The sequence below is a fragment of the Balearica regulorum genome, chromosome 1 (genome assembly GCF_011004875.1).
Source record: "Balearica regulorum gibbericeps isolate bBalReg1 chromosome 1, bBalReg1.pri, whole genome shotgun sequence".
In the NCBI taxonomy this organism is placed as follows: domain Eukaryota; kingdom Metazoa; phylum Chordata; class Aves; order Gruiformes; family Gruidae; genus Balearica; species Balearica regulorum.
In genome coordinates, this window is record NC_046184.1 from 120795351 (window position 1) to 120810115 (window position 14765).

At 43.1% G+C, this 14765-nt stretch overlaps 1 protein-coding gene across 1 annotated transcript in view; it reads left to right on the forward strand.

The window, feature by feature from the left end:
- UBASH3A (ubiquitin associated and SH3 domain containing A) overlaps positions 1-14765 on the forward strand; it is a 22073-nt gene continuing 7308 nt past the window's right edge. Inside the window, exons 1-10 of the mRNA XM_075772818.1 lie at positions 1-122; positions 3714-3767; positions 4250-4436; positions 6450-6648; positions 7357-7526; positions 8409-8617; positions 9464-9590; positions 11554-11662; positions 13089-13211; positions 14010-14102. Of these exons, the coding sequence (XP_075628933.1) occupies positions 10-122; positions 3714-3767; positions 4250-4436; positions 6450-6648; positions 7357-7526; positions 8409-8617; positions 9464-9590; positions 11554-11662; positions 13089-13211; positions 14010-14102 (1384 nt within the window). The 5' untranslated portion in view covers positions 1-9. The remainder of the gene's footprint in view (positions 123-3713; positions 3768-4249; positions 4437-6449; positions 6649-7356; positions 7527-8408; positions 8618-9463; positions 9591-11553; positions 11663-13088; positions 13212-14009; positions 14103-14765) is intronic.

Consider the following 14765-nt stretch of genomic DNA (forward strand, 5'->3'; position numbering starts at 1 on the left):
GCGGAGGAGATGGCGGTGGCTGAGACACAGCTGTACGCAAAGGTGTCCAACAAGCACAAGAGCAAAAGCACCTCTGCACTCCTCGAGTCTCTCCTCGCCAAAGGATTCCCGGCTCATATCGCGTGAGTAATGTGTTTGGCTGCCTTTGCACAGTAAGAGGTATTTAAGGTATAAGAGGTATTTCTCAAAAGATCTTGAAAGCAGGCAGCTTGCCTTTTTCATCAAGAGAGCGTGCTGCTTCCTGGGGGTGATGTCCCTATACTAGGATCAGACCTGTCTTGCTTTGAATTTCTTGTAGAGCAGTGTGTATTGCTCATATTGCTGCAAAAACAAGCTGCTCTGTGTCCATTTTTATAAATACTGTGTGTATCTGAAGACACATGCCATTCAACATCTTCAGGTTGAGAGGCTTCATGAGTTAAGAAGCTGATGTCCATAGTTTTCTCTTGGGACATAACCTTTTTCCTTTTTTCTACTTAACACCGTTATTATAAAGGAGTTAAATGTGGATGTAACTTCTATCCAAAGTTTTATTCAGGCCTGGCAAAGATCTCTTGCAAGTTTTTGTCACTGGAAACAGTTTTAAAAGAGTAAGCTTTCCTTAACAAGATGCCACATAAGTCTGTTGCTTTTTCTTCCTGTCTTGAATCAGGATCTTGTTCCAAAATCATATCCTACGTGTAAAATGTAATAGTGAAGAATCAGACAGTATTCTTGGCAACCTCAGTGGATGAAAGATTAACTAGTGGCAGCATTTCCAACCAAGTTAATAAAAAAGAAACGTCATGGTCATTCCTCCCCAAACATTGCTCTGCTTGGACAGAGAAGTTTTGGGGAGTATTTTCAAACTTCTGAAGGGCAAGTATCGACACCTCGGTTCTAACTGTTCAAAAAACAGATCTTTTTATTAAATGTCAAAGAATCCCTCATAAAAATATCTTTAAAAGAAGAGCAATATCTCTCCATTTTGACTCTTCATAGAAAATTAAATTGAAAAAGGCTCCATATGTGAGTGCTGTGTTGCTTTTCTAGCAACACCTCTGTTCAGTGGAGCAACTTCAGACACGATGGGCACAGCTTACAAGGAAACTGTGGGTCCCTTGTTTCCAGTTATGCACAGCGGAATTTTAGCTGTGCAGCTGAAAACCTGGCTCATCATTTCTCTAGCAATACTATAAGTTTGGTCACCCCAAAGTAATGGCTAGTTTTTGAATTTTTTATCTTATATGTGATGTTCTTCAAATCCCCTTCGAAACACTTTCTGCTGTTACTGAGATGGCTTTGTGCTTCCCCGGTCAAAATCAAGAAGCAGTGGCAGAAGCACAATGCAAATCGACATAAAATGACAAGATGTCCAAAAGCACTTTATTTTTTAATTTATTTGGTTATATTGACTTTAGGACATTAAAAAAAATAATTATAATTATAATAATATATAATATATAATATTATATATTAATATAATATTATAATATAATATAATATAATATATAATTATATATTATATTATATTATATAATAATATTATATTATATATAATATATATATTATATATATAATTATATATAATAATAATTATAAAACCTTTTAGCTGTCTCCGTATTTCCTGGATTGAACCGTAAATGAAAGTACTGAAAAGTTGGGGTTTTTTGAGATATCCTGGCCTGAGAAAAACAAGGCTGGGTGGAAATATTACAAAATCTTTCATAATGTAGAACCACCATGCCAAAGCAACATTTCCCCAAAGAATAAAAACCAAATACGTAAGGATCAAGCCTAGCATCAGATCAACAAAATGGGTCTCTCCCGGTTCTTAGAACTGAACTGTATCAGCATTTTTCTGCTTTAGGGAAAAGCCAGTTTATTCTTACTGTAAATACACTATTTTTAATACAGATTTTCAATGGTTTATTCCTACTCTCTATCTCAGAGAATTTGGTATATACAGAATTTTTTCTATGTATTATATTTCAATCTTTGCTGCTCGTCTTGGAAGCATAGCATGTCTAGTCACAGCTTAATGCTCTCCTGACGCTAAGGGCTCTACAAACCCTGCTGGAAAGCATCCCGCAGCCAACGTCTAGGATGAGACAAAAGGTGGGAACAGGCACAGGGAGGAGCACAAAAGAGCAAGGAGATAGTACTGAGCAGCATGACAGTCCATGGTCTCAGGTCTCACTTGTCTTCCTACATTTATGATTGCACAGGCCTTATGGTAAAGAAAAGCTGAAGTCAAGCTCTGTTTGGCTTCAGGGCTGTTTGCAGAGCTTTTCTCCAAGTGGGAGGAGCAGCAGGGCATGAAGCAATAAAACACTCGCTTTGAGGTGTAACAAGTGATTGATAAAGTCTGGCATCATTGGCTGAGCACTGACATTTCAACAGGACATGGCAGGAAGGGCTGCATGGGGAGAACGACGAAAACACAGGTTGTTCCTGTTTGATGTGACAGAGAAGCAGGAGCCAGCAGAGGGGCAGGAAGAAAATGTGTAGGAGTATTCAGTCACAGAGGGCACAGACAAGTTTTAGACCAGCTAGCTCATGGTTTTGCCTTGATTTGGCCATGGTAGTTGATTTACTTTACGGAGAAGAAAGGTAGAAGGCAAAGCTTGAGTGGAAAGACTCACATTAGCCCTCATTCACATGGAGACCCCACTGAAGAACCAGGCATGGCTGCAGATACACATAAGTACATTTCAATGTTTTTAGCAAGCCCATGTGTAGTTTTTGCACTAGAGAGAAGACAGGAGGCTAAGAGGAAGCAGCCAGGACAAGCCTGAGTCCTGCTGCTTAATCGACTCATTGCACTGCTGGTGCACGCTCAGGTGTTACAGGGATGGATGGAGGATAAAAATGTGAGGAGACTAAATGAATGATGACCATGAATGATCCGCCAGAACGGATGACCTCAAGAGAGAAGGAAAAATGACCAGATGCCAAGTAATATAGCAGGTTTTCCTCCATGTCCACTGTCTCTACCTCCCCTTTATGTCTTTTCTGAGAAGTTTGTAGGTGGGTTACAGGGCTGGAAATGGTGTTCATGGGTGCAGGTGCTACTTAAACACTGGAATCCTTCACCCATCACCTAGCATTTAGTCACAAAGACTCATTCATGTGAAGCACATAGTTGGCATTTTGAAAGCTCTAGTGAGAAAAGGAAATTTAATTAAATCTGATCCCAGATAATGACAGTTGAATTAACAGAGAGAAATGTGAGATATTGCCCCTCATATTGGACTGAAGTGGTAGCTCAGATCTGGCTCTCTGCTGGCCTATTGGAGATCCTCAATCCAGATTTTCAAACACCAATATAAGTATGTTTTGCTCTGGTCATATGTATGGGTTTGGGCCTGGCATATTGAACCAGATTATCCTATGAACCCAGCAAACCCTGCTCTTACAATATGTGGAAGGATGGTTTACCTAACCCTAAGAAAATCCATATATTCAGTAGGGCTGCTAAGGAAACACCTCCACAACACAAAGTAGAACATCCAGTGGGGAGGACAGTTACCAATCTTCAAGGAATTAAAGACTTGCAGTGGAAAAAAGCTATCTGGAGGGCTTTAAGAACATTAATATTTGCCAGGAATAACCTAGTTGTTAAAGGTCCTGTCTGGAAAACAGACTTGGTGACCACCACAGCATGTTCATTCTTTACTTTCTAGGAGTTTTCTTTCTATTATTCTGATGAATCCATTTTGGTTTTTTTCTAGGCAAAAAGCCTTGGCTGCTACTGGACAAAAGACAATAGAAGACGCTGCAAAATGGTGAGTACTTGTGATTTCTAAGGAGTACTTTTGCATTAAACCTGCCTAAAAACCCTTTGTTCATGTGCTGATTCTGTCACTGAATTTGATGCTAGCTGTCATAAAACATCCTTCATCTGAGGGTTTTGTTTTGTTTCATTTTAGTTCATGCAGCGAAAGAAATAATCGTATTTGTTCTTATTCTGGGAAGTGAGGTTATTTGCAGAAGGTCTAGGGTAAATCAAAAAAGCTGAGGAGGAAAGGGCAGTCTTGGGCAGAAGCAGCTGCTTTTACTGCAGTGATGTCAGTTATTTACATTAAAATGTAAAGTACACAAAAAATAAGCAGAAGAAAAACCCATTAGTTAGTATTTCAGAGACAAAATTCGTAAGAAAATAACAACCTTGTATTTCCTTTTTCTGGTCTCTACTATGGATGCCTTCAACCACAGGAAACAAAAGTGGTGCACACACTTACTCGCTGCGATATGCTCTTGATTTCAGGTTGCACTCCCACTGCAATGATCCCTCTTTGGATGACCCAATCCCTCAGGAGTATGCTCTTTACTTGTGTCCCACCGGCCGTTTGCACAACCACTTGCAAGAGTTTTGGAAGGAGAGCAAGCGCCAGTGCGGGAAAAACAGAGCCCACGAGATTTTTCCACACATCACTCTCTGCGACTTCTTCACAGTAAGGCACAAAAGACTTGGAAGGGTCAGATATCAACTCCTGGTGACAGTGGGCCACCTGAAGTTGTCTTACACCAGAACTTATCCTCGGTGATCAAACTAACATGACCTAAGTCCCAGCATGTTTGCTTAATATTTGAGTGTTCAGCCCCTGCATAGGCACCAGGGGCTTTCTTCCCACCACTTGCTTTAGCTACCCACCTTAGGTCTTGGCATATCTAAAAATCAGATGCTGGGATCAGTGGGATGCTTCAGGGCAATCGAGTGACACGTGTCTAGCATCCATCTAGAGCAACCCTGTGCAGTCCAGGCTGCACATGGACCTGCCAGCAGGAAGCACTGCTCCCCACACACAGCTATCGGCAGGCTAGAGAAACCGTGACCATCGCTGCATCAGTCTAGGATGTTAAACCTTCCTGCCCAGGGCAGCTGTGCAGCAGTGACAGCATTATCAAAGGATGTAGACAATTTTGCTATTATGCCTATTGGAATCTCAGGGAAACACCTGTCCCCCCCCCCAGAGAGCCCCGGCCAGAAGTCATTGCTATGGTGGCATGTCCCAGTCTTTATCCTTTCTATTGAAGCCTGGATGTTATGAAAAAGAGAAGCAGAATGCAGTGGGATGGAAGGAGCAAGGGGAGCTGGACTGGGGCCTGGCAGTGCAATTGAGTGACTTTGTCAATAATTTAACATGGAAGTTAGGCTCCTGAGCTGAGCTCCTGGTGGGCTGTTATCTGTTTCTGGAGATGCTACTGTCCTTCTAGCTGGCCTTCTGAACGGTGGGTAACCCTCTAGAGAACTTCCCAGCAGAGCTGCTTCTCCCGCATGGGTGAATGTGCCAGTATCAGCAAAGACCAGCAAAGGTCTGGAAAAACTCTGGAGCCAACTGGTATACAGTTTTTGCATGTTGATGGTGCGGCAGATGAACATCAGCTGCAGCTGAGATGTGTTGAAACAGACATGAGCTAGAGCAGTTGGACAAAATTATTATGTTAATCAATCATACTTTCATGCTAAACCGTGGCACTAAGTATAGATGATGAAAATAAGAGTATTTTGTTGCAAAATATTGAATAGCAGGGTACCCTGTGGCCATTAATCACAATTATACAGAACAAAACCCATCAATTAATAATGAATGCCATACTGTTGAAAGGTGTCAAGTTTAAAGGTCTGTCCCTGGAATAGATGACTGAATAGCAACCCTCGCCTCACTCACCTCAGCCCCATTTCAGGTAGCATATTTCTAGGGATAACTGCACCCCTCGGTGCTGTTCTCTGCTCCTCAGCTGTCAGCAAGAGCTGACCTGGGCGCTTCACAGGCAGAAAGCGAGACTCACTGACCTGGCTCCCACCTCCTGCTCCTGACCCAACCCTCTGCTGTTTCCTCACTCCCCACATCTTTTGCAGATCCCACGCTTGTCAGCCCCAGAGAAGCCTGCTGCACAGTGCCGGCCCTGGTCCAGGATCCCACCTGCCCCTCTCCCCACCACAGCCCAGCAATGCAACGTTTCTGTCTTTGGACGGATGGCACAAATTTCATCTTTGTCTCTTCACTGCATAAATTGCTTAATTGCCACCTTTTGTGGAAACATGGCTCTGTACCATCCTTTCATTTGCTGTGGTTAAAGCATGAAGGATCATAGTGACAAAGATGCCTCACAAATTTTGCTAGAATTCTTACCTAGAATTGAAGAAGGAAATTCCTGCCTTATTTCAGACAGGTTACTGCACATCTGTCAGACAGCAAAATCTTTTGGCTCTTTCCTACCCAGACTAGGTACACCTCCTGGTAGAAGGCTCCATCTCCTATTATAGCACCAGGATACGGTGCTGATCAAACTGCCCAATAGTACTGATTTTAATACCAGGAATTTCAGACAAGTTCGTAGGTGTTGTCTTTCTCAGGAAGTGCAATGCCCACACTGTTTTGTTATATTACTGTATGACACAGGCTATGGTAGTGACTATTGAGCTGGTGGGTAAAGCATGCTCCTCCTCTGTTTTCTTTCAGTGTGAAGACCAGAAAGTGGAGTTACTGTATGACACCTTAAAGCGAGTCGGTGACAGCTTTTCACAGTCCTTTCCGCCATTCATTTCTCTATCACTACATTCATCCACCAGTTACCTTGGCTTCTTCATTGGCGACAGCCATGCAAATATCCTCAAAGAGTTTGCTCTGGCATTCTCATCAGAGGCCTCAGCCCTGGCAGGTAGGACCAACATTAGAGGGAAAATGGGTGGGTCGTAGCACAAATGCTTAGGCATGGTACTGAAAGCATCTCCTGTCTTTCCGGGCAAGCTTAGCTGATGTTCAGCAAACACTCTTTCCTCCTACAGATTTGAAAATAACATTGTTAGGGGAGCATATTTTAGACTTTGAAGACACAGTGCTTTTGTCTAGAAGCTGAAATGGTTAGCTGTGTAACTTGACGGGCCATCAATTGGGATATCCAAGATGGGCAGGGATATAATCATCCCTGTCCCCAGACCTCCATCCCCATGGTGCTGTGGCCCAGCCTGATGGCCCGACTGCATCCCTGAGAAATAGGTCCTAATCCCCACTCCAGTGACATCCAAGGGAAACTGCATCACCAATGGAGACTGAAGGGAGGCAGGCCCAGAATAGCTTCATTTGGGAGAAATGAGTTCAATACATCTCAGACTGGGAGAGGATTTTAAACCCTGTTCATTTTTTTTCTCCCAGCTGAAGCCAGGGAGCAAATCCAGTCCAGACTTGTGAATTATTTTGGCATGAGTAAAACCATGACATTCTGTAAAAACAGTTATTCAGCAAAACTATGATCCACTCTACTACTAATTACTATGATATTTCCTGTATCATGCAAAGCATGTAGGACAAAACAAGAGCTTTAAATGACCTTCATTTCTGTGTTGTGACGTGATTGTTCTGTTCCTAGATTGCCATGTGAAGCCCTGCCTAAAGCAGCTCCACCTTACCTTGGCTCACAAGTTTTATCCTCACCATCAAAAGACTTTGGAACAATTGGCCAAATGCATTAACCCAGGGGAGACCTGCCAGTGGGTGGCTGCTCTCTACTCACGGGACATGCGTTTTGTGCATTACCAGGTACTGTCATCAGATTTGTTTAATTTCCTGAGCCTATGGTCAGACTCTTTGCTACAGTCATCTTGCCTTTTTTTTTTTTCATTAAGAAAATCAGTGCATGCACGGTACAGTGTTTCAAAAAGCACAGTTGTTTCAAGTACCTCTTTGGGTTGAAAAACTGTCCTCACAAATCAGTAGAAGATACCTTTATGGCAGCCCGCTTGACATGCATGTCAGCAAGGTTGAATTCCAAATTCCAGGAGAAAAAACTAATCTTACCATGACATGAGAAAAAAAGAGAGGCAGGAAATGATGACCTTTGAACATTTGCTAGGATTTGTCAGATCACAGCTTTGTGGTAAAATTCCATTCAGCCAAATTAGTTTTCTTGATTGTTCCAGCCATGATGAAAACTGCATGGATTAAATATCAGCGAGCAGGGCACAGTTCACACTGATGATTTGCTACTTAACAGACTCCTAGTTAAAACCAGTTGACATTTTTCCAATTCTCATTTCCAAATTTAATTTATGGAATGATCAACGTTTTTTAGTCAGATCAGTATATCGCTTTGTCACAAGTCTCGTATTGGATTTTGGTCACACTCAGGAGATCTGCAAGTAATCACAAAAATCACTGATAACACTTTTGCTATGTCTGCTTTCAAATAAGTCTGTACTGGTTACTGGAAAAAAATATTTTTATGAAAACCAAATGCTACACATACTGCAAATGTGGTATTGTCTTCCTTTTTCTCTGCTGAAGCAGAGCACATTGCAAAGTGGAAAATAGTGCTGGTCACTGTGCCCAGTAGAGAGTCGAGCAAGCATCCCCCGAACCGCTGTGGCACGTGCAGCAGCAAGCTCCGGGCAGCAGCCTGACCCCGCTGCGTGTTTCCCCCAGACGCTGAGGGCCCTCTTCCAGTACAAGCCCCAGAACATCGACGAACTCATGATCAACATCGGCGACTTTGTCTACGTTGACCCGACGCAGCAGTCTGATGTGAGCGAAGGCTGGGTGATTGGGACCTCACATCGGACTGGCTGCAGGGGTTTTCTTCCCGAAAACTACACTGAGAGGGCCAATGAGTCAGACACGTGGGTTAAGCACAGGTAAGTTGGGGTTTCATTGGTGTTTCTTGATGTCAGCCACTTTTTCTGCTGGGAAACAGTGGCAGCGTTCCTCCTCGTCATGAGCTGTGTGCTGCCAGGTGGGAGCTGGAGGCGGCGTGGGCAGAGAGGAGGGGCGTCCTGGGGGTCTGGGTGGGATACTGAGACTTCTGGAAGAAAAGACATAGGACACATAGGCACAGACACCCAGAGTTCATTAGTTCATCTCCTCAAGGGATGACCCCTGCTTGCTCTTGAACAACCTGAACATCCTAATGAATTTTAAAAGACCACATTCTGCCAGGCAGGCTGAGCCTTCAGCCTGGCTCACTGCTTTCTTCTTTCTTCTTTTTTTCTCATTTCAAGAGCTTACAAAGTTAACTTGAAATGAAACCACGCAAAGGTTACTCCACCACCTTGAGCCCACCCTGTATCAGCAGGCATCTGTCTGGTTTCCTGCACTTTGCAGCTGACAGCGTGGCTGGTGCTACTTGTAGATTAGAGCTGATTTTTCTAAGCAGGGAGGTGTAGGTGCACTTCTTGCTGCGTCCTCAGAGACAGAGAGGAGGCAACCAGGTAGTATTTCCTGTTAGAAGATCGCACTTCAGCAGGGTTGCACCCAATATATGCCATCAGTTCATATTACTTTAGCCTCATTTTTACAGGGCAGATTCTAAATCAAGAACAAAGTGATGAAGTGGATTGCAAGTGTGCAAAACATATTGAATGGAACATGAATCCTGACTTACACGTGTCTGTAGACAAAATCATGACTTAAAAATCCCTTCTATTTGCATGTGCGCCCATATGTGTGTGTGTGTGTCTGTGTTGCTTCTGCTTTTTCTGCAGAGAATATACTTTTGTAACAGCTTCGAGATCCTTCACCCAAACTGAAAATGAACTTCATGAAAAGCTGAATGGAGAAGTCCATAATCCTAGTATGTCAAGGAATGTAACCAATGTACTTTCTCGTCAGGTAATTGGTTTTTTTTCCCCAGTTTTTATCTTTGCCCTGTGCTTGTGCAGATATTCTATTAATTAAAAGCATTTAGTAAATTTAATAATATCTTCCTTTTTCTCCCTCACATTTTCATTTTATATTATAATGAACATATATATATACACACACACACTCATATGCTCATACTGTATGGTATAATATCTTATAAATACTTTGTAACATATATGATATGATAGTCTTGCCTTCTTTCATAAAACTCCTTTCATTCCTGTCATAATAGCACAACATATGAGTTCTCTGAGCGGGTTTCTCTGTGCACAGCTTTACTGGGCAAGCTGTGCAGAGGTGGCGACAAGTCTGATAAGTGAGAAGCAGGCACAACTTTCCCTTTTATATGGGTTCTTAGCAGAGTAACTAGAGCAGAATTACGCTCACTGTTCATTGTTACTTTTATGTCCAGATTCTATGGATATCACCTTGGTGGTTTATATGGTTTCAGACCTTAACACATTTAAATGTTTCATCTTCTTTTGTATGTTTAGATATATAGCTAATGAAAGTAACAGCATAGAACTGCAGGAAGGGAACAGCTAGCTGGAAAGGTTGGCAGTACTGATGGCATTACATTTTTGTTCCAGTTTCAAAATGAACAAGTATCAATATTTACCAGGTTTTCCACTGGTCTTCTGGTAGGAAGAGCAAAACAAATTAAGGACTCTATTTTTTTACCTATAGCACATTTGCTCCTGCACTGCTTTATTGACTCTGTCAGGGATGCCAAGACAGTCCTTTCCAGCACACTGACATGCTGCAGAAACCCCTTTGGGCTTGCTGGCCCCACGGCCTCTCTTCTCGCTGTGCTAGGGGATAACCCCAGGTTCATTTCTGTTAACACCAGAGAAACTTGAGGGCACCTTGAGGGAACTTCCATCCTGGAGCCTCCCAGGGCACTATGCATACGACTGTAAGACAGAAACTTTTGCACGAGTCACAAGGCCTTCCACCAGCTCGTGATTGCTCTTGGTCTCTGTTATCTAAGTCAAATCTGGGGCAGAGCCACCACTTGGCCTGAGGAACATGTATTGCAGATGTGCATGTCTCCAGTCTAGGAGTTTCCCCAGCCTCTGGGTTCCTCCTAAGCAGAAGAGCAAGACCACAAAACTTTAAACTCCAATCTTGAGGTGGTTGATTTGTGTTTCATGGCAGAAATGCAATAGTGTTTAGCAGAATACATGAATATAAATCTCACACCACTTCTTAAGAATTCCCTTCTCTGCTGCTGAAGATACAGATCACTAATCTCAGTGCTGCAGCAGTAACGCTGCTGTAGGTTACTGCTGAAAAAGTTTTAAAGCCTTTGACCTGTTCATCATTATCTTCTCATCTGTATTTAACATGCATTGTATACTAACCTCAAACAACTTAGAACTTATTTGTAATTACGTGCAGACTAAGTAAAAAAGTGGCCTCAGAGGAGATCTGTGTTCACTGTTGACTTGGCCACACAGTTATGAAAAGTGAAAAAGTTGTGTTTTCATTAGGAAAAGAAGGATGAGCTTGGTGTTAGTCCTGGTGTAGAAAAGAGCATTACTGTTTAAATCTTAGCTAGTTTCCCTCTTTTGTTTATACCAATCATATGATATATATGAAAATTATAATTCCTTCCCACACTGCAATTAAAAGATCTGTTATCAGCACTACCTTTCAGTAGTGTAAACAGAGAGTTAAAACCTAAGCTGTAGCCCATGAAGGTCAAGGATCTCTTTCATTTGCCATCAGTGGAGAGCCGGTCAGGCTTACTATTGTCCTAAAGACAAACATCTTTTATAGCTGCTCCTTTCTCTCCCGCTCTGTGCTTGTTATAAACTTCCCAGGACAGGTCTGCTGTTCCTTCTTCCATCAGGCAGCATTCAGGGATCCAGACTATTCATGCAGGTTATATATAATATTGTCATGAAAAACCTTTTTTTTTACGCAGCTGCCTCAGTATGCCACCTTGCGAAGAGCCGTGCTGGTGATGCGCCACGGGGAAAGAGTTGATCAAGTCTTTGGCAAATCTTGGCTTCAACAGTGCTTGACTGCAGATGGTGAGTAAGATATTGGAAGGGTCTTAGCAAATCAGAACCAAAACCAATTAACCCCCGTAACAGGTACAAGAGATTCAGTTTGCTATGTGTAAATGTAAACACTGACACAAAAGAGTAACATTGCAAGCCAGGTACAGCACTGCTTTGACCTGCACGTAAGCAGTATTTCATAATGTCCTAAAGTCCTTCATGTTTATGATGGATAAACTCTGCAGAACAAGCAAAACTCTTATGATACTGACATGCGTGTCTCACTGACAGACGTACAAAACACAAGATCTCTACTGCTTGTTATACAAGGTGGTGGTTGTCAGACCCCTCCATCTTTCCATGCTTGAGTCAGAGTCACGGTCTGTTGGTCAGAGTCACAGTATGTCACTAGTCAAACTTGGGGAAGAAGAGGAAGAGCAAACCATGGTGGAAATGACATGTCAGCACTGACCTAAATTAAAAGCTGAATTTCTTGGCCCTCTCTCTCAAAAAAAGTATCTTTTGAGGTGAAGAAAACTGACCGGGCACTATACATCAGGAGGAAGGAGGGGAACAAGAAGGTGGGAGTTCAGAAGAGGGAGCTTTATGGTGTAAGTCTCCTTTGTTATGCTGGAGAGCTCCTATATTAAGTGTGCGAAATTCACACTAGATAATGAGGGTGGTACCTTCTGGCTGCATAATCAATTCATTGGTTTCATTTTTCTTCAGTGGAAATGTTTCTCGTCATTTTGGCCATGGTAAAAGAATATCGATATGGAGTGAATTTTTGTTTCATTTGAGCCCCGTAAAGCCAAATTCTCACAATTTCCTGTCCTCTATCTCCTTCCCCCTATTTGCTCCTTCAGAGCTTGCAAAAGAGGTGCTATTTTGTTAGGACAGGTGATTTCCCAAGCCAGTGTTGTGACCTTAAAACATGATCTCTTTAAGGTAATAGTAGTCACCGGGTTTTTTTTCACCAGTGAGACACTGACTACATCTGTAGTAGTCAGATGTAGTCTGACTACTAGATTAGAAATAATCCCGGAGGCATCTGAGTTCAAGAAGAGCCCCATGATCCCCCAAATCGCTTAGATCTTAGCTGCCTCACTGGCGTGGTTTCGGCTGATGGCAGCTCCCCCTCACTCCAAGAGTTTCCAGGCAAGATTTGGGGAGAGCACAGACCAGGGTGGGACCCCAGAGGACAGACAGCATGGGTGTTTGGGGTGGAGGGAAGAGAGACTAGCTCTTTGGGCAGACACCCTGTTTCTTCACTTGCCCTTGCAGCCAGAGAACGGGCCCTGACCTGTTTCATTTGCTGGTCGAGATGTCACTGAGCTGAGTTTTCAGAACCGGCTGTCCAACCATTCAGGAGAAACAAAGCCATTATAGCAACACGCAGCTGTGTGTTAGCTGCTGCCTCCCTCGTACCGCGGCAAAATGTCCCATCTTTTTTCAGGAAAATACTACAGAGCTGATCTGAACTTCCCTTCCACCCTGCCGAAGCGGAAAGACAGCATGAAGCATTTTGAGTATGATCCTCCTTTATCTTGCTGTGGTATTTTCCAGTCGAGGCTTATAGGTAAGCTGGATAATATCCTACTGCAAACGTGAGGCTTTGGGAAGCAGCCTTTCCTCATCTGCAAAAGCTCATAGTGGCTTTGTAGTAGAAAAACTTGCTAGCAGCACTCATTCTGGTAACACTTCTCTATGGGCAACCGCTGCAAGATCTTGTTAAACAGTAAAATAGAGATGGGTACTGGTTGCTCATCTTGGAGACCTGTTCTGCCAGTTCCGGGCAAAGAAAGTTAAAAGAGAGAAGCTGCCACGCTACCTGTGCCCTGCTGCATATCTGCAAGGGACTTACGCAGTTGTCACTGCACGAGCAGTGGGGAGCGAAGGGGCTGGCCAGAGGGAGCAGCGTCACGGTCAGCAGAGTGCCGTCCGCTCATCACAGGCACCTGACGGCTGGGTGGCGTGGGTGAGCCTGACTCAGTTCTCTCACCAGATGAAGCTGTATCTGCCCCTGAGCAAGCGGGCCTGATTGTGACAGTGCAAGTCTGGGGCGAATGCTTATCTCCAATGAGTCAGATACGTGGAGACAGCCAAATATCTAACTGCTGTTTGCAGATTTTGGGTGAACCTTCTGTAATTATCTTTCCAACACCCATTTTAAATTTGCTGTTGCAACCAGAATGAGCTTTTTAGTGATCTCAGTCAGCCAATAGTGTGAAAAAATTAATAGAAAGGGACTATCAACATATCCCATGTCAATGAAATTGAAAAGCTCTGAGCTGTTTTTTTGCAGAAAGTATTTTGTGGTAGTTTCTCATCTGTCATGATTTGTGAAAGAGCAACTCGCTTTGCTGTTCCCGTCCAGGGGAAGCTCTGCTGGACCAGGACGTGACAGTCAGCTACGTGTACTCATCACCCGCACTCCGCTGCGTACAGACAGCTCAACACATACTGCAGGGTAAGGCAGCAAAACTGGCCAGGTGCTTTTGCCACAGTGAAAATGTCTTCATTAAACTTCTATGAAGTCTCTGAGATGAGCAATTAAGATGATGTATGACTTTGTGGTTATATTGTTGTTTATTTAAGCAGGGAAGACGAGGTGGTTTTGTCTAGCTGCTAATACAGGCAGTAATAAACCTGCTGCCATGTGTACTCCGTGCAGAGTATGATCCCATTAACTCTAGTCCTCGCTAGTTAAAATGGAATCTAATGTGATATGAAACAGAGGCATTTCACATCAGGTTGAATTCAACATTAGTAGCTAATCATCAAATCACCACTGCCACCTCTTCTGGAAAATATTCTGTGCCAAAATGCAAATGTTTCTAGTGCTCTGAAGGATACGTACGTGAATCAGGGAAGACAGCTTTTCCTGAAAGCATTTGCCTTTGCAAGCCAAACTATTTTAATTCCTTTGTATTGCAGAATCTCGTCCCTTCTCTTTCTTCCCCTCCCTCTCTCTTTTTTTTTCCTCTCCTGTCCCCTCCAACAGTGCTGTCAGAGGTTCACAGTTCATTACCACGTTTACATCAGAATTATGACAGGAGTGCATTTCTTCTGGGAACTTGTGCCACTCAGTGACCTCTCTGAGAAAAGACAACAAAATAATGTGCCTTTTGAC